At 30.6% G+C, this 27,113-nt stretch overlaps 1 protein-coding gene across 1 annotated transcript in view; it reads left to right on the top strand.

Annotated features, from left to right (window-relative positions):
- Positions 1 to 4,210: 4,210 nt before the first annotated feature.
- The window catches only part of LOC128163317 (alpha-1-macroglobulin-like), a 51,386-nt gene continuing 28,483 nt past the window's right edge, over positions 4,211 to 27,113 (top strand). The window contains exons 1-17 of the mRNA XM_052826884.1: positions 4,211 to 4,272; positions 7,788 to 7,960; positions 10,558 to 10,785; positions 11,191 to 11,243; positions 11,620 to 11,692; positions 12,089 to 12,205; positions 14,769 to 14,853; positions 15,745 to 15,874; positions 19,945 to 20,038; positions 20,859 to 20,974; positions 21,267 to 21,440; positions 21,626 to 21,838; positions 22,596 to 22,737; positions 22,929 to 23,134; positions 23,524 to 23,716; positions 25,183 to 25,223; positions 26,262 to 26,343. Coding sequence (XP_052682844.1) covers positions 4,211 to 4,272; positions 7,788 to 7,960; positions 10,558 to 10,785; positions 11,191 to 11,243; positions 11,620 to 11,692; positions 12,089 to 12,205; positions 14,769 to 14,853; positions 15,745 to 15,874; positions 19,945 to 20,038; positions 20,859 to 20,974; positions 21,267 to 21,440; positions 21,626 to 21,838; positions 22,596 to 22,737; positions 22,929 to 23,134; positions 23,524 to 23,716; positions 25,183 to 25,223; positions 26,262 to 26,343 — 2,182 coding nt within the window. The remainder of the gene's footprint in view (positions 4,273 to 7,787; positions 7,961 to 10,557; positions 10,786 to 11,190; positions 11,244 to 11,619; positions 11,693 to 12,088; positions 12,206 to 14,768; positions 14,854 to 15,744; positions 15,875 to 19,944; positions 20,039 to 20,858; positions 20,975 to 21,266; positions 21,441 to 21,625; positions 21,839 to 22,595; positions 22,738 to 22,928; positions 23,135 to 23,523; positions 23,717 to 25,182; positions 25,224 to 26,261; positions 26,344 to 27,113) is intronic.

Here is a 27,113-nt window from a genome sequence, read left to right as displayed (position 1 = left end):
GGTCCGAAGTTCAAAGTTCAATTTAAAAATATAAATAGAAAATGTTAAAAACTATTCTGTCAAAAACTAAGGAAAGAAGGTTTCAAGGACTTATTTTTTGATTTTTTCAATGTATGAGTATATAAAACATGAAAGTGGTGGAATTATTTTTGTTCTGGCAAGCTATATGGCCCATGGGCCTCTTCCTGTGAAATACCAGATCCTTTTTTCATTTTTAATCAAAATTTCACAATAATTGTTGCATAATAGTTTTTATTGCTTAAAACTAAAGAAATTCGAAATTCGAGGAAAATATTTTAATATAATATTATACTACAATAATACTCTAAATATCTAGAATTGTTTTTTCATCTGTTTTCGGATGAACATTGTTTGTTACATCTAGCCTGAAAATTGTACTAATAATTTCTACATGTATTTTAGATCCACTTCTATAATTCTATTCAACTTTGTCAAATAAATGAAGTTGATTAAAAAAATTTAAAAACAAAATATATATTTACAGAGGTAGGTACAGTTCTATATTTGGTGGGGGTTTTTAAGAAGAAAGTGAACAGTTTTCATAACTTATAGTTTTGAAGACTCTCATTATGCTTCCCAAGGGTCAGTGCAGAATAAATTTACAAACTCTTTATGCATTCCGATTTCTCCATTTTGTTCCCTAAACATATTTGTACATCTTTTGTTGTTCCAAAAACATATTTGTTCATCTTTTTAAAATATTTCTATCGATAGATATTTGCGTATCTCGCCAATTAAATCCAGACACTGAAAGTTAATAGAAACTCAATAATATTTGAAATCAGAAGAAATCGGGCTTAACTTTATTTTTTGAAATTTGACCCCACCCTTTGTTTAATCCGACGTGAAATATACAAATGTAATGAAAAAATTATGTCTATTTGTATGCAAAGTTTTAAGAAAATGGCTTTACTATCGATTTAAAAAAAACCAATGCGTTATAATTTGATTCCTTAAACGTTTTGTGATAACCTAAGTACATGTTCCAGTATTTGAGGATTTAAAGCCACCGGGTTGGCTTTTAAAATGTTGTCTAAACTTTTACTCTAATATTCACTATATGTGTTCAACATTACATTGCATCAAAATCATAATTGAAAAATAGATGAAACCATAAATATGTTTTCTTGAAATAATCATTTTCCATCTAAAATTTTAGCAAGAGTTAATGAATAATAATTTTTGTTTGGGGCCCCAAAATTTTGTTAAATAGGCAAGTGACATATAAATGAAAATTTTTAGTCCCCATCTTGATATTAAAGGTAGTATAAAACACCCGTTAAAAATTCACTGCTGTAATCGACTCTTCATTTTATCACAGGGATTCTTTTAATTTGTACACAAAATGATTTTCTCGACATATATAGGAGAAATTTTTTCTTTCTTTTTTTAAAGACATATTTGTTCTATAGGTCGTTAGCAAGAGTTCGTATCTTCATGTTTAGTATTGTCCAGTTTGTAAAGAATCCATGGATATTAAAAGCAGAGAGTTCACTGACTTAGTCTGCAATTCTGCCAGAAGTAAGTTGAGTATGGAAATTTTTATTTAGGTGATTCACCTACAACATTGTAATTTCCTCTATTGAATCAACCAAGTGTATACTTGCATCTTCTTGCGAAGGTTTTTTCATCAATTTGTAAATTTGCAAGGTAACTTTTATAAACGAAGCTCAAAGTATGACCTGTGGAAACAGATCGGCATTGCAGGTGGCATGTGCTTGCAAACGCTACTACTCTCTACACAAAGTTATAGCAATTTTACAAAGCATTTACACAATTGGAAATATATAGTTCGATCATCTGTTTAAGAACCACGTGAATCAAACTCTGAACTACTGTTTTAAACTTAATAGACAAGCAACAATTGCAACATTTTGAAGTCTGGACATGGCAAAACGAGCGGCGGTAAAATGTATGGCTTTTTACGTATTTGACCTTAATGCCTAAATTAAAAATTTTAACTTACTCTGTTATGTTCATATCCATGTAAACCATTCATAAAGCCATTTTTCGATACTGTAAGATTAAGAAAATAAGTATCACATAAAACTTAATTAACAAGTAGATTTAGTAGTTTAAATACTATTGTTTTAGTTTACAAGGTGAAAATTGGTCTAAAAGTCGACGTCAGGTACTCAATGAAGGTTCATAAGGAAATTTCTATGATATTGGACACATTTATTTTAAACTGTGTTTTTTCACAATGGGTTTAACATCGCGGAAAATAATAGTTCATATAGTGAATTAATATAATCGTTGTTACTAGCCAATCTTCAATAATTAATCAATTGACCTAGCCTACTAAACTATGCCTAGATTAATATTGTTTAGCTAATCTCACTTTTTTCGAAAAAAATTTTTATATTTATAAATCCGTCTTGAGGCCCAGTTTTTAAACTGGTCATAATGCACATACATAACAGCAGTAACATTTCGATTATTAACAGCTATGTATAACACTTTTAATATTATTTTCTAGTTTAGGTTTCAAGGTGAAAACTGCTCAAAAAGACAACACCAAGTACTCGATCAAGGTTTATGCTGATATGAAGCCCAGGAGGAAGGTGTCCATCCAGAAGTTGTTAACTATCAGATGCAGCTAAATGATCAATAATAGCTACAAACTGCGGTTTTACAAACATTTGTGTGAATAAAATTTTATAATTAAAGTTTTAATTACAGAGTTAGGTAAAATTCAGGACAAATGTCCTTTGCTATTAGATACTGCATATATAAACGTTTTAATTAAGTAATTCAACTTAACAATAGAATTCCATTGACATTAATAACCAATGGTTACAATAATCAATTGTGAATACTATTATGCTTAAAAGTCTCAATGTTTCATATAATGTAGAAAATATATAACTCTTGTCATTGAAGGAATTGAAAAGTGGCTGAAGCGAAGCTATATCATACAGTCACTTTTTCAATGTTTTAAAGATAAAAATTAACTAAAATCCCAATTTGTTACTTATGTTCACTAAGAGAATTAGTTAAAGATTCACGATGTGATAATGCATTTCAGATGAAAAACTAAAGATCTTTGATACAAGGGATCAGTACAGTATATCAAAGAAAGATCTTAATCTTTCCAAGTCGACAACAATCCTACAGATGACAAAGCTCTTTGAACGCAAGATTTTCAAAAAGAACAAGAAATGTTAATATTGTGGTAAAAGACTGTTTTATGTTTATGATATATACTTTTAGGCTTAAAAGAAATGTTTTTTACATTCATGAATTACTGTTTGTTCAACAACGCCTGGTACATAATAAATTAAAATTTATGTATTTCTATTTTCGTTTTCTCATTAATGCATCTAAAAAAATAAAACAAATGATAACAAAAACGTGTCAATTTGTCAGACACTGTGGTTTTATCAAAATTCGTTGAAAAACAATTCTATTGGATCTCATTGCTGAGTTGATCCACAAAACTAGATGTTCATCGAATTAAAAAAAAATAACAAACGAATAACTAATTAAAGGGACATTTAACTGATATATGATTATTGGTCAGGGGTTTACATATCATTAATACTGTAATTTCCATTAAATCCACGAAAACTATGGTCTCAAATATTGGTTAAACCACAGTATTGATGAATGTACAGTTCATCATCAAATTGAACAAAAGTAACCGAATCTTCGTCTAGAGAACATTCTCAACAGACTGTATATACCAGATTTTAAATGAACATTAAGGAAAGTAATTATAACCTTTAAATTAAATAAAATAACATTCAATTGGAAATATGATAATATTTTAATCTAAAAAGCTAATAAAATCAAATATTTCAACGCAATTGGTGCTAAAACTCAATTCAATTAAATATCATATATCATTGGGTTTGTTTTGTAAAATTGTCTTGCTTTTGAATGAGGTAAATCTAGATTTAAAAAAAAACAATATGTATTATTCCTTTATTCTCAATGATTTCAGGAAACTCTTGGGGTTTTTTAAAAGTGAATGTCTTCACTGTCCCATGAACCTCATGTTAACATGATTATTCTATCTTGCATCAATTGCGATGCACTCGTCCCAAATCTAGTTTGAGAGGAAAACCCGAAAAAATCGAGTCTTTGAATTATTCATACACAGCCAGTACAAATACATTCGGTGATTTTCTTACCTTGAAAGTTTTTCATAAATCTTTTGTATGAAATTGGATTAGATCATTTCGCCATGGAACACTGGCCACTATGGTTGGGTCTCTTACAATATGTGCTTGCAGCCTACTCCTCACCGTAAGTTATGGATAAAAATATTTTTTTTATCACAACTTAGAAGTAGTAACCGATACCAATCGGTTTATAAATTTAAAATAGAATTGTTTTAAAACGCAATTTTGCGATGACGTCAATGCTATTTTAACAAACAAATGTAGTAAATTGCTGTCGCAAAATATAGACTTTTTAGCAAACGCCATGGCATGATAAAATAAAAAAGATTTATCGATAATAAAATTTTGTTTTTCGTGTTTTAAATACGCAATCTATGAGTTTAAAAACAAAAATTGTTGTACATTGTGAAAGTCATACTGAAATGCTATTATCATTTTTTAATGCAACAACAAAATTAATGTGTATTGTAAAGATTAAACAACACAAGTGTTGAATTGGAAAACTAGTCAATATACATTTTGTTTGTTATTTCAAAACATAAATCAACGAAAAAATTAATATAAAGAAATACTGACGTAAAATTAAACTTTAGAGAACCAATTTTAAGAGTATATTCATATCTTCCTTATTTGAATCTGCTATTTTAGTTTTTTCTAGTCTGAAAAAAGATTAAATGTATGATTACTGGGAAAATTGCAAAAAGAAATATATTTTCATAACCAATTAAAAAAAAAATTGATGTATAGGTTTGTTACACTCTGACTTACTGTAGAAGCAAAAATATTCGTTGAGGATTAAGTTTCATTATTTTCATATACCCATGATGAAATTATCGTCAAAGTATTCATAAATACAGAGTTTATATGTTATACATTTTAGAGGTTACGATATGACGAAATTAAATCCCAGCGAGATTGAATTTGATATATAAAAAAAAAAACCGAAATTTTAACCAAACGAATATATGTGCTTCTATAGAATATAATCAGCAATTCAAACATAAATTACATATTTTTCGAACTTCTTTTTCTAACATCAAAGAAATGATTCAAATCCCAGCAACGGCTAACATACAAATGAGAGTTAAAAATCATTCCTTCTGTTTTACAAGAATAGCATAATAGAGACAAAAAACTGAAGCGTTAGAACGTAGTGCAATACCGTAAAACTACCTCTTACGAGAAAAGTACAACTTTTAAATTATTGTCGTCACTTAGCTAATTTAACAATTCATGTTTTTTTTTTATAAAAACAAAGTAATAACTCATGCTTAGATAAAGATAAACAATGCATGTTGCGTCTATTCATCACCTGAGTCTTTCCTAATCTATAATGGATGTGTTCCTTTCCAGTTAACTTTCATCTTAGTCAACGAACTCCTTAAGAGCACTTACTTTGCCCTGCATTTATAAAAAGAAGTTATGTTAGTGCCAAAGACATGAAAAAAAAGAATATTACGCAAAGAATTCGTTGATCGTGTTTAAAGATAAGCTAATAAACAATTCTGTTTATGGATTAAGCAAAAACTCCAAACATATTTAACAGCGTATTCTAATTCCCCAATTTGAGATTGTAAATATATATGTTATACAATATATACAATATACACGAGCGTGATCGGTAAAGCCAGTTGTAAAAGTATAAGAAAAAATCGAATTTACTCATATATATCTTAATTGTGATGAGTCCATGTGGCGATGCATCTTTGTATAACATCGAAAGGAACAGACACTTGGCCCTTAGAGAGTCAGATTTTATAAAATGTTATCAATCTAGTAATGTATGCGTAAAAAAGGGTTTTTATGAAGTATGATGCAATTCTCGCTCCCAAAGTTTACGTTCTATAAACAGCTTTGAAAATAAGGCTAAGGATAGTTAAAATCAATCATATTGAATAAAAACAGAAATTAAAAAAACAATCATATTGAAAATTAGTGTGTTAAGGTTTATCAATACACTGATAATGAAGAAGTAACCATTTTCTTTTTCTTTTTGATAAATTAATGTTTAGAAGATAAATATGGGTGTTTTTTTTATGGCTAGCGAAGTTGTAGAGGAGCGGAGTAGATCGTAAACCCTTTGCTAGAGAAGATGATACCTGTTTAAGTACAATTTTAATAAATGATATGTGTAATTATAAATGTAAAAATCGCACTTGAGCAGTCCTCCGCGGTATCCTTCCAAATGAAAAATCAAACAAAATGTTCATATATTTGTCAAAATTGTGCGAATTAGCTCATTATGGTGACGTCATAAATAAACATCTAATAGACAATTGTGACTTTGTCAAGATTAAAGTGATCAGCATCCTCTGCATAATAGTTTATGAATTTTAAATATACCTATTTCATAATATTTGAAAATCTGTTTAAAATGGGGACAGATATTTAACCATGTCAAATATAGTCCTTTAGTGATAAAGGCTCTTATGTTTTTCATTTATAAAATTCCAAAAGTAGTGAAAAAGGCTTCACAATGAAAGTTGAACTGTTCCTAAAAATATATGGTTATTGTCTTGAAATATAAAGTATATCTGGGCGAGGATAAGATAACCTGACTTTTTTAAAAAGACTAAGTATCTGTAGTATGATAATTGTGGTAAAGTGTTCTTGTTTGATAGACAGAAATGTTCTACTGTATAAGAGTTTAGAACTAAATAAAGTTTTCATTTCATAAAAAAAAAGTCAAATGTGATTATGTAATTATAAATAAAGCAATATGGGCTGCATTTTTCATGTTGAATTTTTTTTTTACTGAAATGTTCTTTTCTACTAAAATGACAAAAATATCATGGTTTTTAAATTTCTGTGTGCTATATTTTTGTGGAATAGGCCGTTAAGAAGCCTTATTTGGAGCAAAATTGAATTATTCTCGTCCTGTACAACAATTGATTTCCTATATATTCCTTAGAAGAGAAATATTTGCTTTGACAAAAATTAATGATTTTTTCAAATCTTATTTATCATAAAAGTTTAAGTTATGTACAGACTTATCATACTAGCAGGTATTTGCAGCAAAATAAAATTCTAAAAAATATAGTTCATATTGCTTTAAGTCATTAATCAGGTATCTGCTAGAGAGTAAAACTACATTATACTTTAAACAGATATCAGGTAAATAAATTTAAGCTTAGTTCATTAATCCAAACTATTTAAAACCTAAATCCAAAAACTTATATAGAAATTCGCGTTTTGTTCATTTTATAGCAGCGAAGCTATGAGTAAAACTTAAAGTTCCAAAATGCAATCAAAGATTTGAGCACTACTTTCTGTGTTTTTTGGAAGCTAGTGGGATTGTCTTAATATGCTTGAGCTTATCTTAATTTAAAAATGTCCCTCCTCGTTTTATTTCTTAAAAAAATATTGGTTAAAGAATTGTATTTACTATTTCGCAAAAACAATAATGTCTTCTTTAAAGACCTTTTAAAACAACTACATGTAGTTTTGAAGGTAAATTATGCAAATAAAATTTCCAAATAACATTTCATAAATTTTTAGTTTCAAATCAATGTATAATTTTCTCCATCTTTTATGAAGAACTGAAATATACTTTGTTGCAAATGAACTTAGAAATAAAATCTTTAATGACAATAAACAAAATTTACAAAATATAATATATTGTTCTCTTCCTTTACACAGAGACTTCCTGATTGCAGTACCAAATTCCAAAGTATACGCAGGGGAGGAGTTTGATCTATGTGTGACGATACCAGGAGTCTTCTACAATGGTTCTGTGAAAGTCAATACTTTGATGTACTCGACAGTGAACAAAACCAGTGTATACCGTGACCAGCCCAAGACATACCTGGCTGGTTTGTGTTGTTGTTATCTTTAAGCCCTAAGATTTAATATAACAACTTGTTATTAATTTATAGTTCTATAATTAATTTCTAGAAAAAAGTCGGATTTTAACTCCAGCCCCTGTTAGGTTTGGGTTTATTTTATCAGGGAAATCCTTAAACCATTCATTCGTTAGCTCTGATATAGACAAAAGAAGATTGCCCCCCCCCCCCCAAAAAAAAAAAATTCAAAAGCTTTTCATACCGGAGGTTTACAGTTGGTCAACAATATGTAAATTACGCACAAAGATTTAGCTCATTGATGTTTACAGTTTGATCATCAATGTGTATATAACACTGAGAGATTTGACTTAATCTGAGAAAGAATAAAAGGCGATTAAGCATGTCGTATTAAATAAGATACGCCGACTTTAATTTTTTTTTATTTTGGATAACGTTTAATGTTTTTTGTTTGGTAATTCAAATATCCAAAGTTGTTGACAAAACAATTCTTGTCGGAAGCTCCTGGACTGATTTCTAATCTTTCACGTAACCGGGAGTTATGCATACTAGTTATAAAGGAAATATAACTCTTTAAGTAACGATAACTCTAGTTAATGGGAAGACAAAATTTCTTTAAAAAAACCCCTCCTTCTTAAGGAGGTTATGGCTACGAACATCAAGCCTATTTAAAGTGGCCGACATTGTCATTGCGCGCTTCTTTCGAATCACCAAACGTGTATGTCAATATGTATGTTCGTTCGTTTATAGCGAGCGCAGCTCGCCGGCGCGCAGCGCCGGCTAGCGAAGCGAGCTCTAAGAACCAGTGTGCGCGGGAAAAAGAACGAGCTAAACCTACAGTTCATCAAACAAAATTTTTTGTCTACGTCCCATAATGCTCTCTAATGTTTACACCCGTGGTGCTATGCCAAAAATGGCCGACTTTTAACTCGTAATTTACGGTGACTTAAAGTTTGAAGACACGTTTTGAGTACCGCATATGCTTTGGCGAGACTCAAAAGATTTGTTACATGCTTCCATACCTTCGTATTGAGTCGAGAAACGTAAACAAAGACGAACAAAGTCATGGATGACGTCACAGTGCACTCGCGCTATATTTCCCGCGAAAAATTTAGAGGTGGATCAAACATCTGTAATGAGTGTACTGGCTATTTCAGTATAGTCTGCGATACCTGCCTCATTGACATATGATTTGTTTTTAATCTTTTTTTAATATAGAGATTTTATAAATAATATATACTTGCAAGAGCCTTACTTTACTGCCACATCGATCCATATTTAAACTAATTGTGCATGCATGTACAGTAGGCAGGTAAGTATATGAGTAGGGAGGAAATAAACAATAGGACATTTTGAACTAAATAAAAAAGGAATAAAATGATAAAATAAACAGGTAAAAAAATTATGTAGATATTGCATATAGTCAGACCATTAAATTTAAAGGTGGGAAATTACACACCTACAAACATATCTCTCTCTCTCTCTCTCTCTCTCTCTCTCTCTCTCTCTCTCTCTCTCTCTCTCTCTCTCTGGGTAGGGGGTTGCGCTGTATGTATAATAACCATTAAAATTAGTACCTTTGGCATACGTATTGAAGAGCAATACTCTCTAAATAATTCTTTGACGTTCGTTGATACCTAAATAAAACTATAATTTGACAATGATGCAAGGTATGTGTAATTCTTTCTGCGCTCGCCAGAACGGTAGCACCGTAAAACATATTAATGTTTTTAAAAGCAGCTTTGTTCTTATTTTGAAACTACTCAGCTAAATTCAATAACATTTACCTATCAGTATTCTTGTGTATAGAGCTCTTAACCTTATTTACATAAAAGAACTAAACTTCATAGTGGAAAATCTTATAAATAAAGAGACAATGCTCATGAAATTTCAAAATATACATGAACATCATGTTTTAAATAACGGGGAATAAAAAAATATATGAAAGCAATTTTTGTGAAAAGATTGAATTAAGAAAATCTTTATTCAATATGCATATAAAAATTATATTTATATTTATATTTATTTTTTAACACTTTGCCATCATCTTTTGATTATTTGTTCGAGCCCTGATCTCTAGAACAATGTTTTGCCAGTCAAAGCCAGATTTTCCGGAAATATACAAAAACAACTTTTAAAAAATCATCATATCAAGAATTATTACATTGAATCAAATGTTTAATATTAAACAAAATATTGGTTATACTCTATGTAGTGTCAGGATTTTACATATGAATATCATGGTAGCACAAAATTCAACCTAATTCTACTGATATGTTACAATTTTTTTTCAGGAATTACATATAGTTACATTACTTATAAATACGATGATTATGATAATACAATGTACTTCTTCATTAATCGAATATTTACTATAGATGATTGTTTGTGTATTAATGAAAGTGTGAGATCTTTTTGAGTCTATATGTTTTTGGATTGATCTGTCTTTTTTAAATCTAAAATACTTTGAATTAATCTTTTTTTTTTAAATCTATATCTCTTTTGGATTTAATATGTCGTTTTAAAAATCTATTAATCCCTTTGTTAGATTTATCATGTCTTTTTTTATAATCTATTAACATCTCTTTCGGATTAATCTGTCTTTGCAGCGCCAGGAACTATCAAATGCCAAAAACGCAGAGCCCCAGAACAAGCTGGTCCTTATACAGTGATAGTTTCACTACAAAAAGACGCTGACTATATTCCGTCATTGTTTACTTCCCCTGACAACACGAGTCTCACAAATAGTTACCCTTTACATTTAAATGCCCGGCCAGGAAATGTATACATAACACTGATACAGACAGACAAACCGGTTTACAAACCTGGACAAACGGGTATGTGAAGAGAGAGAGAGAGAGAGAGAGAGAGAGAGAGAGAGAGAGAGAGAGGGGGGGGTGGAGCAGTTTTGGTACAGTTAATGCATTTTGTCTCATATGTGATGTTGTAATCTAACATTCCCTTTGATTAAATAATGTTTATGAAAGTATTACTTTATCATAAAAAAATCAATGTGGGAAAAAACTTCTTTCTCAGTTGCCTACAGTATCCCAGAACGTGGTGGAAAAAATATTAAACTATTAAACATACATGCATAATGTGGCCGTTTTTATACAAATTAAATACTTTTTATGCATAAATTAGTTATCATCATTGACCTGCATTAATCAACAACTCCAACCACTGATTACTTATTCAAACTGTGATATGCATGCAAATGTTTGTAAAAATTTCAATTTCAGTGAAATTCCGAATTCTGAGACTGAATCGCAATTTTCGACCTGATATTGACAAGGTAAATGTTTGTCTTCAATACATATGTTTTGTTAATCTTTTGAAAAGATAATTATAGCAAATATCGTTATCTCTTGATTGTTGCAGTTAAATAGAAGTTAGAAAACTGTTTAAATTCATCATGCAACTAATTCGAGTCCTGTGGTTTCATTAACATTCATTGAATATTAATTTTTATACCTTTCGATATGTTAAGATGATTAACAAAATTAGGAATTTATTGACTGCAATTTCTAAAAGGATATTTTATATGATCATTTTCCACGAGATAACGTTTTCTTGAAATTTACTAGCATTAATAAATATTTAACATTCATGCCAACGAATATAAAGAAAATTACAGTAAATGGACATTTTGATGTGATTTTTTTGCAAAGATCAAAGCAGTGCACGTCAAAAGCCCAGCAGATATTCGCATAATGCAATGGAAAGACGTTCCCACGACCCATGGTATGATATAATGAATAAAGACGTTTAACGAATGAAATAAAAAACACTTCATTAACTAAAAATACTTGGAACATTCCCCATAATTTATTGTTTATATGAGATTTGAAAGCCCAGTTCCCTTTTAGACCATGTTGGTATCTCTGAGAGAAAAAGAGATCCGTATAAAGATATGGGAAACAACCCAAATTAAAAATACAGATATTTTAAAAATTTTAAATTTTCTTTGCCAAATTAAACTCTATATCTGACCAAACTGTATATCTGAATCGGAAGGGTAATTTTGTAATCATCCATCATTTTTAATCTCTAATTAAAATTATTTATCTCTAAAATTACAAACTAAAGACCGAAACAATATGTTTTTGGTGATTGAGAATATGACTATTTTCACACAAGGTATAGCCAGTCTCGAAATGGTACTGTCCAATGACCCCCCTCTAGGAACCTGGTCCATCAAAGCCATATACAATGACAGCAAAGAGTACAGCAACACCTTCTCTGTGGAAGAATACGGTAACATGACAATATTAAGAGGGCTCGAAGGTCGTGTCATTAATATACTATTTTAATTTCCTTTAAAAGGATAGCTTTTTATAGAAATGTAGAAAGTCTCTTTTAATTTCTAAATAAAAAACATAAGGAGTTTTTACTTAAAAATAATAAGTTAGGACAAAAAAGAATGAAATCTTATATTTAATGTTGATCTTATGTGTATTTTGTTAGCATTCACTTTCCAGGAAGACAATGCCTGATAGCAAATGGGTGAACGCTACACAAAATGAGCTATAGAAAAAAGTATTTGACCCATAAATAAATATGATATCTCATAAACCGACAACGAAATAAAGCATATACCGAAGAGAGTTTCTGTTAAAAACATTGGTTCATGAAACTAAACCCTGAAGAATATTTTTTTGTACGTGATACTCTGTGTCATGATACAAGCATGAGGTGAGCTAAACTTTGCCTCACATATTTTTTTGGAAGATAAAAGCGTTATTGTAATTTATTTCAAGATTTGCATATACAAAGTTTTACTGATGCATGTGCATCATATACTAGTAAGAACGCATATATAAAGACGTATACACACCATTAATCACTTTTATGTAATTAAGTTAACAATCATATTATTTTCAAATGTTTAAAATTAAAACAAAATATCACAAAATTGAATGGGATCAGCCAATAAAAGATTGAAACAGGTAAGTCTGTGTCATTAACACTACCGAGTCCAACACACATTTTTAGCTATCTGAAATGTTTATAACGTTGTATAGAATAGCACTAAAGGATTGCTTTTGTCAAGCAACTTTCTTTCATTTTTGATTCGTCAACTGTATACACCGTATCTTTTTATTGATTAAATTTACTGTATCTAATAGTTATTGTTCCGTAGATTTAGGTGAGATTTTTATATAAATACATCAGAAGTCTTTACATAAACAAAAACAACGGCTGATTGGTGGTTTCAAGCTCTCATTATAAATCTACATAAAACTAAGTGAATTACTATTAAATGCGATAGAAACTACAAAGGCTACATTTTAAAACAAATTGTAAGTTAAGGAAGAGAACCATATTATTCTGGTTTAATTTTTCAAAATGTCAAAACTTCATTAAAAAGTTGAATATAACTTGATATTTATCAATATCAAATGATAAGGGAAAAAAAGGGTTCCTGATTTTTTGTTATTTAAACAAAGGTGGGTGCCATCTTTTTAGGTCACCTGAGTAAACTCAGATGACCTATTGCTATCCGTTTTCGTCCGTCGTCGTGCGTTAACAATTTTACATTTCTAACTTCTTCTTAACAACTACAAAGCTAATTGTTACCATTTTTGATGTCAGGCATCTCTATGGTAAGAGGAATCTAAAATGTGAAATTCATGGCTCTATCACCCCCGGGGCACCACAGGTGGGGCCAAATATGCAGGAAAAGAGCCAAATTAAAAAAAAAACTTCTTCTCTACTCCGATACGTGCGAGGAAAAAACTGGTTGCATGGTTATGATGTCCATGAAGCCCTCTACCAAAATTATGAAATTCATGGCCCCTGGGTCATGGGTTCTGGCTCTATGGTGGGGCCAATATGGCCATATAGTAAAATTGTATTAAATCTTAGAAAATCTTCTTCTCTTCTCCCATATATATTTGTTAAAAACTAAATGCAAGATTTAAATGTCCATTAAGCCCTCTACAAAAATTGTGAAATTCATGGCCCCTTGGTCGGGGTTCAGCCTCTATGGTGGGGCCAATATGGCCATATAGTAAAAATGTATTAAATCTTTAAAAAATCTTCATTTTTACTCCCACACAATATAGTGTTTTGGCATATTATGTTTAAAAATCTTCTCTATTCTCACACATATCTATGAAAAACTGACTTCATAATTATGTATAACAGGAAGACCCCTACAACAATTTTAAATTTCATGTCCCCTGGAGTATGGGTTTTGACTCTAGGGCAGGGTCAAAATGGATGTATTGGTGTTAATGCATAAAGTTTTTAAAAAATTAACTTTTTTACTCCCACACACCTGAAAGAAAAACTGAATTCATGATTTTGTAGACCAGATCTTTAAGTTTTTCGAAAAAATTATAGGTTTCACAGTTCTTTTTGAAAGATTTCAGGCAGGGAAGTGGTAGTTATTACAAATTTATGATTTCTCTACTCCAGAATGTAACCTAATTAAATGCATATATGAGACTCCTCGACAAGTTTGTGTATGGGTTATATGCTACTCAGGTGACCGTTAAGGCCTATTGGCCTGTTGTAGTTTACATATAGATTGCTGAATGGGAAACACGTTACTTAGCAAAACAGTTGCAATACTCGGAAGTACTAGTGATATGATATTACTGTTAAGTTAACAATAGATATCCAGATAGAAAAATTATAAAAAGCAAAACTTATAAGGGTTCATTCAAGATATGTTAACAAAACATAACTACAGCTTGTTTATATCAAAAAAAAATTGTGATTTTTAAAAATATTTTGCCAGTAACTTATGACGAATGATCCGAAATGTGCTGAGATGGTTGTTTAAAAACACAAGTGTATTTTCTTTTTGTAGTTTTGCCAAAGTATGAAGTCGTTATTACACCCCCGGCCTACCTGCTGGGGTTTTCACGGATCATTGATGCTGAAATTTGTGCCAAGTAAGACCTCAATAAAAAAAAATGTGAAGCATTTTTTAAAGTTAAAACGCTAATTTTAAACAATTTTAATAAATTCTTGGTTTGGCACCAATAATACCTAAACAGACAACTCCAAATATAAAATTTGGGCCTGTAAGACCCAATTGATTATTATGTTGTGTATTTTATGAATGAAACTTGAATTATATAATTATAAAATATTGTATATATATTTATATAATTATACATCAAATGGTTATGTATAGTAAACACTCGTCAAATTGTATAAAGATATATATTTTTAAGTATGCTGAGAACAAGCATTGAATTTAAGCGTCAAAAGTCAATAGAAATAATTTTCGGGATTTTTTTTTCAGTTGGTAAAAATACATTTAGGCTTTGATGTGGCACATTGCCTCATTTGATATGAGTATTCGGTTTTAAAACAGGGGTATGGTTTGTCCAACTTTGACCTAGCCCCTCGATAAGTAGTAGGTTCTTGTTGAAAATACAAATTGCATATTTTGTTGAACCGCTAGAATTTGGGGTTTTTGTACTGGAGTGATTCTTTTATCCAAAAAGGATATAGTCATATATACGTATACGTATCATATTTATTGGCTTATTCACAGAGTATTTATTAATTCGAAAATTCGTACGCGTTATCTTTCAGCACTCCTACACAGACGGAGTAAGACGTTGTTTTTATTTCTCAGACTTTTGATTTATAATCTAAGATTTAGTTAACACGTTTAAATCCAGTGTTCCACTGTTTTTTATTTTTAGAGTTTAGTTTAATGCTCGGTTTGTAGATTTTTTTCCTTCCTTATGTTGTTTTTTCCCAATAATGGGACAGTTCGTCCTCAGAGTTTGACAATATTTTACATTATTGTTCATGTCGTTGGTTTATAGTTACACGCATGGACAACCAGTGAAAGGAATGTTGGAAGTTAAAATGTGCTATAAAACTTGGTATAAATCAAGAAGTTGGTATAGAAGTAGTCGGTATGAAACACATTGTTCAAAGAGCCTCAAAACAGAGGTAGGTTATTACCTTATTTTTCAAAAATGATATTTCGTAACTGTTTTAGACTCATTTGCGAAAGTATGATCATCATTCTACAACGCATATGTGGTATAGGAACGTCTTGGTTTTTTGTAAACTAATTCAAATCTTGATTTGAACTACATCATAATTACATTTTCTCCATGAAAAAAATTAATACTTCTTGATTTTGTCGACGCATCAAAAGGGAAAATGGCATGATGCATCAATGCGTACTGTGCACTGAAAAAATTATTTCTTTTGAGCATATTTCCTTTTTGATACTTTTTTAAAAAAGAAGTTTAGAAAGATTTATCTTTTAATAACATCCTTTCAATTCACAAAATAAAACGTTTTTCCCCAGAGTGTTAAATTGACCAAATTAAACTTTTGAAAATAAAAATGATCCAATTACATTATTAGTTTCTTATCAATCCATGATCCTTTAATTTGATTGTGTGCAATCAGAAGTCCAAACAAATTATCGCGGGTGAAAGTCTATATATTCTATTCTATATATTCTATTTTATTGAAAGTTTTGACAAATCAGAAGCGCTGTTCTATACCACACACAATAAACGTTCAATGGTATATTTATGATAGATGAATGTCTTTCCTTTACGTACATGTAATAATAACCCAAACAGAGAATCAGATATTCACTAATTTTGTTTTTGTTTTGTTTTTTAACTCCCATGGGCTGAAAGCTAAAGTGAGCTATTCTGATCACATTTTGTCAGTCGTCCGTCTGTCCGTCAGTCCGTCTGTCCGTTTGTCCGTCTGTCTGTCTGTAAACTTTTCACATTTGAGCTTCTTCTCAAAAACCACTTGGCCAATTTCAAACAAATTTGGCACAAAGCATTCCTATGGAAAGGTGATTATAAATTGCAGAAATGAAAGACCGATCTTTATATAAATCGGAAAAACCTCGAAACTGTAGAAAAAGGGGGTGCATTTTAAAAAATCTTCTTCTCAAGAACTACTGAGTGAAATTCAACGTAATTTAGCATAAATAATCCTTATGGAAAGGAAAATTTAAATTGCAAAAATTATGGGCGAATTCTGTTCTAAATGTAAGTAATTTACGGAGGTCATCGCGGTCAATCAGTTTATAACTTCGGGTTCGGTATTCCATATCGAAAACGAAAGTTCCTTGTGGTTGAGGCAGCCATGTTTGAATGTTGACGCTTAACAAACAGGTCAAACTTACGAAGATGAATTTGCTTGTTGTGCAACAGCTTACATGCGAAATGATACTTGAAACATGTAAAATATATTTGAAGTAAATTGAGGTTAAATTATTCAATGCGTTGACATTTTCACTTGTGACAGTGGTTTTAGGTTGTTTTGATTTTCGTTTCATTTTCGTTAATTATGCTTTTTAACTTGAGGGAACTATCACCTGTATATTGGAATTTTTACGCATCGAATCAAATATACTAGACTTCGGTAAATCAGACAGCTTATTGTTTTTGTTTTGTTTATGATTCTATACATCCTAATGGTAATTCGGTACGATCCTTATGTAATGGTTTATTAATAAAGCGTGTTTTGTTAAGATGATCGGCATTTTCAGTCTAAACGGAGATTGTTTTCGCTGCTAGAAAGATATATATATATATATATATATATATATATATATATATATATATATATATATATATATATATATATATATATATATATAAGAAAACACGAAAAACGTTCAATATAGCTTAAGCGCTTTCATTTTAAAATCTTCAGAAGCTATATAATGGTAACATAGTAACGTGACGTCAAAAAACTTGAACGTTGAACGGTAGGGCCATCCTTTTCAGCTTCCCGTGCCATGCTTCTAAGTTGTTGTCCATTGGTTCCGAGGTGATCCCAAATAACTCTCTCACCATTCACCCATTAATATATATATATATATATATATATATATATATATATATATATATATATATATATATATATATATAAATATATATATATATATATATATATATATATATATATATATATATATATATATATATATATATATATTTTATGAAAAATAAATTGGGCTCTTCCCTTGTTTTACAGCAAGTTTCTTCTGTTTTAATTGTTTACAATTTTCTCTTTACTTACCATATTCAGCTGTGTCAAGTTTCGAATTAAAAGCAAGATACGGAGCTTTACTCACAGAACTGAGGTCATGCGTTTGTTCATTCTGATAGCAAATACCAAGTTTAAAAATCTTTAAGTTGAATGTAATAAAATGCACAGAAATTGAATTGTGAGCTCTGTATCTTGTATTTAATTCTACGATTAACGCTGAAATATTGATTGATCACTAGAAATGTCTCGCTAAACGTTAAATGCCTGAACAAAAAAATTCAAAGGATGATATGATGTAACAACTTTCTGGGGGCCTCTCTTTATACAATGAATTAAATGAAATCTACACCAACTTTGATGGTTTTTCCAGACACAGTTAAATAAAAACGACCTCTTCAAAACAGTTTCAAACATTACTGTTACAGGGATAAATGTATTATCTTTATTCTTAAGAAAATATTACAGTGGAAAATCATCTTGATTTGTAGCCATTTGTTCATGTTGATTTTGAATAATGATGAAAATAAAGGGTGGGCCTTAAAATAAAGTGATATGCCCGTCAATACATTGCAGTCGGAAGCTTATTGAGAGGGGGCTAGACCTTGTCAGAAATCTTGACAAGCAAAAAAAATTAATTTTGGATTCGGCTATGTCTAACTTTGCAAAAAAAGTGTGGGGGGGGGGGGGACCCCGGTTCCGACGCATTGATTGATATGCATTGATTAAAATTATATCTCTTTCACATATCACATGACAACAATTTTTATTCAAGTGTATTCATTGATCAAGTGAGTATGGTTATAAAACGTCACACGGGTTCACGCCTGCTAAACAACAATCGTTTAAAATGCAGAAGACCAATGAAATTTTGAAATGTTTGTAATTTGAGCGCATTGAGGTACAATTTTTAACCAGGTTTTCCAACGGAAAAAATCCGTATATTAAAATGGTGAAAATGGCGGGCGGGCGGCTGCCAAAAGGGTACCCTCATTGTACGGGTAACTCCTCATACAGTTTTCAAGATAGGAAGTTGTTCTTTGGAAATCAATTGTACATATATTAGAGATGTGCATATTGCTAGGATTTTGATTTCCGATAATTTATGAAAAAATACCAATTTTTTGGAACTTTGTCATTTTTGGCAAAATATTGCATATAGGGTTCCCTCATTGTATGGAAAACTCATTCTACAGTTCTCAAGATAAGAAATTGTTCTTTTGCAGATCAATTGTACATATATCAAATTTAAAGGTGCGCATATTGCTAGGATTTTGATGTCTGATAATTTATGGAAAAATAACAGCTTTTGAACCTAATCATTTTTTGGCAAAATATTCCATATAGGGTACTCCATTTCACTTGATACGGGTTGATATGGATTATGGATACAGTTCACATAAAAGAAAACCCGGTTTGCTGTCACATTGACAGCTTTTCACTTTTTTCTTTCAAACATAGGAATTTTTTAAATAGAATACAATAACTAGCTAGTAGTTAAAGACGAAAATGTACTTATGTACCTATATTCATGCTCTCATATATAATTTGATCATTTCATAAAGTGAGGGGGCAGAGCTAAAATAAAGGGAATTTGACGTTAAGAGTGTACCCCTATTAAAAATTTAGTTTAATATCTTGTTTTTGATTAAAAAATGGTATTTCATAACGTTACAATGTCAAAGATTAAAAGTAGGAAAATAAGTATAAAATTTCGATATTTTATTATGTTATTCTTTTTTCTTGTTTTTCTACTGAGGGGCAATACGGCACAGCATCCTTTGAACACCCATATTAAGCCATTGTTGCTCAGGTGAGCGATGTGGCCTCATGGGCCTCTTGTTTTCTTTAATTTTGGGAGGGGGTTGGTGTTAATTCGTGTCTTTTTTCTTTGTTTCCTTTTTTGTTTTCTAAATTTATTGTGACAAAATTGACGTTTAAAAGTGTTATAATCATATCGTACTAATACAAATTGTGTTCCTTATTAGATCAACGGTTGTTATAAGGTCACAGTGAACGCATCAAGGATAAATAGTGCAGGAAACCTTCAGATCAACGCTTCCGTCACTGAGGAGGGAACAGGTATGTGGGAACATTTAATGTTCAACACACTCTAGGCTAAATATTTTCTTTTGCAATCCTTAATCTAGAGTAAATGGTTATTTATTGTTCTGAACAAGAAGTTCACAAGCTACTTATTAAAAGAAAAGTTTGGCAACTTCTTCAAATATCTAGGTTTTATACAGTATATTGTATTTTTTAAAATGGAAAAGTATAAACATAGTATCTTAGAAGTTTTGTAGCAGAAGAATCGTTTTTTGAGGATGATTCTGGTTTTATAGATCAAAGTTGTGACATAAAAATATGAAATATTTTCCGAGAGATTTTGTCTAGGTGTCAACAGTTTATTTTTTATCATATTGAAGTAAGGAAATTAATCATAAAAGATATAACAGAAATGTTTGGCCAGATTTAATTTAAAAAGCTATTTTATCATGCCTTACATAACAGGGTGGGATAAATAAAGATATGTTTCCACGTCAACGTGTGCGATAAAAGCACTTAACAGTTAACAAAAGGAAAAAAAAATCATGCCATTATGTACGTTTATGATTTAATCAGCATTCATTAATTAATATAATAACGATATATATCGTTCGCAATCAGGTTTATTTTTTGGCCTTTTCGTCCTGAACTGGCGAAAATAAGACTTGGAGAATTCAGCAAAATTATCTTTTTAAAATAAAACTTAAAGCAAATTGAAGATGAGGCCAAACCTTTTATAAGTGAAGAAGAGCAAAAATAATCCTGAATAAAGTAAGTTTATCGACGAACTACAAATGTAAAATCTCAGTTTGGAAGTGCATAGATGTAGAAGAATTATGTTTTTTTAATTCACAAGGAGTGATTGTGTCCAGCCAATATCAGGGGCCGGGTTTTACGTATGTGTTCTCTACTCTGAAAATCATCGACGAAAATCGTGGATATTTCAAACAAGGACTCCCATATCGCGGAAAGGTACAACTCTGTTGATTGATCTAGTCAAAGCAATTAATTGTTTTATCTTGACACTTGTGTAGACGATACCATAAGCCCCGCCCCCACTTCAACCCCGTTTTCGACGCCTATTGGACTAATATTCAACAAAGAGGAATAAAAAGGCAATTGCTCCTGAATGTTTTCTTTTTACTCTCGTGATAAGTCATTTCATGTAATCGATCGTTTGAACAGTTAAAGTAAGGTATGCATGCATTTTGTAGAATGGTATTTAATTTGTATTATATTAATGGCAAATTATGATCTTTAATAGGTTACTGCTAAGAATCCCATGGGTATTCCTATTCCACAAGAAAGAATACGAATTAAAGCTTCAACATATCAGATGCCCTGGCATTTAACTTTGACAGTCAATACGGATGAGAACGGAACAGCATTTTTCGCCATAAATAATTTTCCTGAGAATATTACTACATTTTCAATTTCGGTATAAAAAATTGATAAATAATTGTATCTATTTTTCCATTAAAATATAATGTTTGCAAAAACATTATATTGAAACGATTTCAATGTTGAAACAACTGTATATTTTAAAAGAAAACATATTAGTTTTACAAAACAAAATAAACCTCCTGATTCACAAATGTTGTAAATTTTGAAAATATTTCACAGGCAGTTGGACTTTCTATTCAAAATGGAGACGGAGAACAGTATCCCAGACATTATATTGGTTCTGCTCACAAAAATGTGAGGCGTTGGTTTTCACCTTCAGATAGTTATATACAGATTGAACATATTCAACAACCATTGGCATGTGGCAAGGTTTCCCAGCTTGGTCTCCTCTATTCTACTCCTAATGACACTAATTTAAACTTTTATATCATGGTAAGTTATAAACCAAACATTTTGGATTTAATTGTACAGGTTGAGCCAATGTTTACAAACAAAAACGGGGCACGAGCCTTGTTTACATAACTAAGAATTGTAAGCTCCGTATCTTGCTCATATACAAATTATAACTTTTCGACTGACAACGAAATTTTGGTTGATATTTAGAAAGCATAAATATTACTAAACCATATAAACAATAAAAATACCAAAATTAATTTTGATCAATGTCATGACTATGTCCCTTCGATGGATATTGATATTGAGGCTGTCTACGCTTACCCTTTTTGTTATTTCTGTGACAAAAGTCCTTAACACCAATTAAGACTTTCTCTTAAAAATAAAAAAGAATGTAAATTGTATTACGTATTTATTAAGTCGAATAAATTGTTTATGAACATAGTAATGGATCTCTTTATCAATATTAGATAATACAGTTCTTAATTCCTGAATAAATAGGTGAAAATTTTTTGATATAACAATTTATATGTTTGAAAAGAATTTCAATGTACAATTTAGCTATGATTACAAAAAATTCAATATTCTTTGATTTATTTTTTATATATTTTTCTTTATATTGGATAATAGTGAAATAAAGGTAATGTAAAAGGCTTTTGTCTTTTCATTTCAGTTATTTTTATAGATGCACAAAATATCGTGTTTTGGAACACCGTAATTCAATTTTTTATCACCTGAAATGAAGCCCCCCCCCCCCAAAAAAAAAAAAATACAATTTCGTATCAAACTTTCACAGGTTATGTCTAGAGGGCGTATAATCTATGCAACAAACAAGAAACATCAGTATACCGTGGGTGATTTTCATCAGACAACATTCACAGATCCCCACCACTACCTTCAAATGCAAATTGTTCCGACAGCAACGTCAATGGCAACAAGTATGACTTTTCCCTAATTTACTTGAATTACGATAATATTTTCAGCAGCATCTTGCTTTAAGTTTTAAAAAATGATAATTCATTCCAAATGCTATATTGATAAACAAAACTTCAAAAAACATCTTTACATATTGTTTTATGATTTACTTTTTTCTTTGAATTTCAACTAACGCATTCAAAAACATTTCAAGATTGTACAGAGGGAACCTGTTGTGATGGCGTATGTCCAGATGATATGGTCAAGAGGAGCAACCTTGTAGGGAGAGTACAAATCGCCCTACCCATCACGGCAGCCTTTGCCCCAGAGTCCCAGGTCATTGTTTATTACGTCAGAACTGACGGTGAAGTGGTATCCAGTTTCACAAGGCTTGAAGTTGAGAACTGTTTTGATAACAAGGTAGGAATTTTTTTAGACATATTAAATCGTCATTAGAAGAACACTTTACAAAGATATAAGAAATTATTGAAATAAAAAATCTAAAATATATTTTTTTTTTACTAAATAATAGTTTATAGCATCAAACTCATATCGTTAAAAAGGCTACGGTAAATTTGATTGCTAATTGATGTACCACTAAACCTCCTTTAAAAGTAATGACAACTACACTTTTTTTCTCTATTTTATTTTTTCTGTCGATAACTACATATACATTATGTTGTGTAATTGATCAATTTTATAGACGACAAAGCAATGCCGATCTTTCAACCCGATATAGAAATATATCAAGCAGTTTTTTTTCTGACAAGATATAGATTGCTTACATGAAGCGGTGTATTTTTCACTAGGTCAATATGGAATTCGTTAAAAGTCCAATTAAACCCGGTTCTAACACCACCATCCGGGTGACAGGAGATCCTGGGTCTGTCTGCTCCATAGGGGTATTGGACAAAAGCATAGAGCTTCTAAAAGCAGACCATCAATTGACGCCTGAGAAGGTACTATTTTGTTACAGTTATTCTTTGTTGGAAATTTTAACAAATGTCATATTCAGACCCGAAAAATGCACATTTGAACAGTTTCTACAACAATTAGCGTTCCTTTTATTTATTTCTAAGTTAAACATTAACCTTTAATGGATAAACTCATATATTATACATGTACATATGTACTTTAAATTATTTGCATCATAATCAGGAACTGTATTTGATAAAATGCTCAAGTTTGTATATGTTCTTCATGCGCAACATGTATTATCGACTTGACGAAAAAAAAATCTTACCTGCTCTTTGTAACACTTTTGTTGTTAACGATTCTCTATTTTTTGGTCAGTAAATTTTTACATGCCCACATGTTCAATTCAAAGTGTAAACAATTCATTTTTAGAGTTCATATAACATTCATACATGTATGACTTACAAAGACATTAAAAACTTTTAATGTAATTTTGACTGAGATATTTGTTATGGACTTGAAAGCAGTTTAAACAAATACATACAAATAAAAAAGATTGATTCTAATTACAAAATCGCCTTTCAGTTTTACAGCACAATCAGAACGACGATGTTAAGTAATGAGATTCACCACAGAAACATCGACTCATTCGACGTGTTAAGCATAATTAACGGGCGAAAAAATTGTTATCAAAAGGACACGGAAAACGGAGCGGAAAGATGTATTGCTTACTGTAAACGTATCACATTTAGCTGTATATTCTTTTAGCATTTTAGCGGAAACGGATTCCGTTCAATCAAATACATTATACAATTATTTCTGTTTTTGAGGTCAATACGATGATTTAGCTACCCGAGAAGTACAAAGTTGTAGTTCGAGGGTAGCTAAATCACCGTATTAATCGAAAAACAGCAATACATATTGTATTATATGATCAGCGACGAATTAATAGGGACATATCTCATTCAGTGTTATTAAGCGATAATTTAATATGAAGCCATGGCCGTCCAAAAGAAGAAACGCGATATTTCATTGGACAATCTATTTTAAGTACAACGTAGAGAAAAACAAATGTTATTTGAGCTCTTCGGCATATGCAGATGAATAAAACGTTCTGTTTTTTCTAGATAGTTGGATATGAGCCAATCAGAGTGCTAGCAATTTATTAATAATATAACAATGTTATATATCCATGTATATGCATGCCTTGCATAAATGTTTGGGGGGAACTTTTGCCAGAAAAAACGCTAATTTAAATACACGCTAACTTATGTGAAAAGCATTTACGCCAAATATTGTACACTGTAAATGTGATACGTCGACAGTTTTTTTGTAATTAAAATATGATTACAATATGGTTGATATGTAAAAGTTTTACGGTCGAAATGATTTGCTAAACATACCAGATTTTAACATACACTAAGAGAAGTTGATTTAAATTAAATTAATTTTAATTACCGAAATATTTCTAATTTTAAGACATTGTATTATTGTATATACTTCATATTTGAATTTGGTTGTTTTTTTTTTAGATAAGAATGTGAGAATTCAACGTCCAAATGATGGCCCTGTGGATTCATTCCGAGCTTTTCAGGTGAAATTAAACTAGGTGATCGCGGTCATTATACGACTTTATTGATCTTCTTTATATAGCATGGATTTTGTTTTTAGATTTTAATTATTTTCTGCTACAGAACTTTTTAAAAAAAAATTATTGCGTGTAAAATCATAAATGCCGGAGATGTAGCTTCTAGGCATGATAATAATTTACTCTTTTAATAATATTTAGCAACGTTGCAATTTTCATTTCAATTTTGAATGTTTTCTTCGACATTTAATACTTTGTTTTTAGTGATTTGATTATTATTGAGAGTAAACAAAAGGTTTGTGATTTTAAATTTCAGCACGAAAAGGTCCTTACGAAAACGTTTGATTGTAATATATTCGCATATATATATATATATATATATATATATATATATATATATATATATATATATATATATATATATATATATATATATATATATATATAAAGCACAAGGAAATTCACTTTTTGTAAGAGCTCCACCGCCGCCCCTAGCGAGGCTTGAACTCACCACCTCTGGAACCCATTCTCCTAGCAGTGAACAGCCACTGCGCTAACGATCTAGGCAAGACAAAAAACTTGCTTTCGATGACGAACGGAACCTAGCGCACTGGCCGCGCATTGCACAGTCGTTTGAGATACCGATGGAATAAAGTCAAATGACAATTTGAGAGGATCGGAACGATACACATTGTAGAGATAAATACATATATAATAAGCACAAACAGTGCAATAACTCTCCATTTGACATATACCTGCCCATAGTGATATATATATATATATATATATATATATATATATATATATATATATATATATATATATATATATATATATATATAATCCAAAAAGAGTGAAAGGTGATATCACACAGTATAAAAAAAGAAAAAAGAAAATGAACAGTTCTCTATTACCGTAGAGAGAGAGAGAGAGAGAGAGAGAGAGAGAGAGAGAGAGAGAGAGAGAGAGAGTTGAACTAGATCTGCCATAAATGCCTGTTTTAATTTCATACAATGACGTGATCATATTTTTACTTATTTGTAGAATTTTGGATTGCATTTATTGACAAATTTAAAGTTGAAGACCAAACCCTGTGTGCAGTATACCCCGAGTTTCGGACATTTTGGTACATTTAATGACAATTGTAAAATTTTATTTATCTTTTATTGTCTTAAGATTTCTTGGTCATCTGAGTAACTAATGTGACCAACTGTCATTGGTCCTAGTACGTCTTCCGCCATGCATCGTGAGTTAACAATTTTTCTTTTTTAAATTCCTCTTGAAAACTACAGAAAGAATTTCAGTTGTACAATTGTTGACCTTATCATCCAATGGGCTGAATAGATAACGCCAAAATGAAAAAAGCCAAAATTTCAAAAACCTTTTAAGTATTCTACTCCTTCACATGTAAGGGAAAATGCCTGTTGATAATGACAACGAACCAACTCCAAAAATGTAAAATTCATTACCCCTGGAACAGAGATTCTGTTACTTAGTGTGTGGCTAATATGGTTCTATAGGAAAATGGTATTAGATCGAGGAAAATCTTCTCTTCATTTACTGTAGATTAGATGACTGAATGCATGATTATGCCAATAAAACCCTCAAACTACCAAATGATAAAAATCATTAACTCTTTGTCAGAAGTTCAGGTCCTTCGGTAGGGCTATGGTAATATTTTTTAATAATATTGTCTGTTGAGTAATTCAAACAGCACTGTTGTAATGAACATATACAAGTGAACAATGCAAAATAACAATAGTATAAAACCGTTAATTGATGCAAATAGCCAGTTATTTATAAATATTAAAGTTTTTGGTTAAGTATAGTCAAAAACATCATTTTTTTTCTTACTTTTAAAGAGCTTTCTCTTTTTTTAATATGCACAATAATGTT

Source organism: Crassostrea angulata, chromosome 9 (assembly GCF_025612915.1).
Source record: "Crassostrea angulata isolate pt1a10 chromosome 9, ASM2561291v2, whole genome shotgun sequence".
NCBI lineage: Eukaryota > Metazoa > Mollusca > Bivalvia > Ostreida > Ostreidae > Magallana > Magallana angulata.
This window is presented reverse-complemented; position numbering and strand designations above follow the sequence as displayed.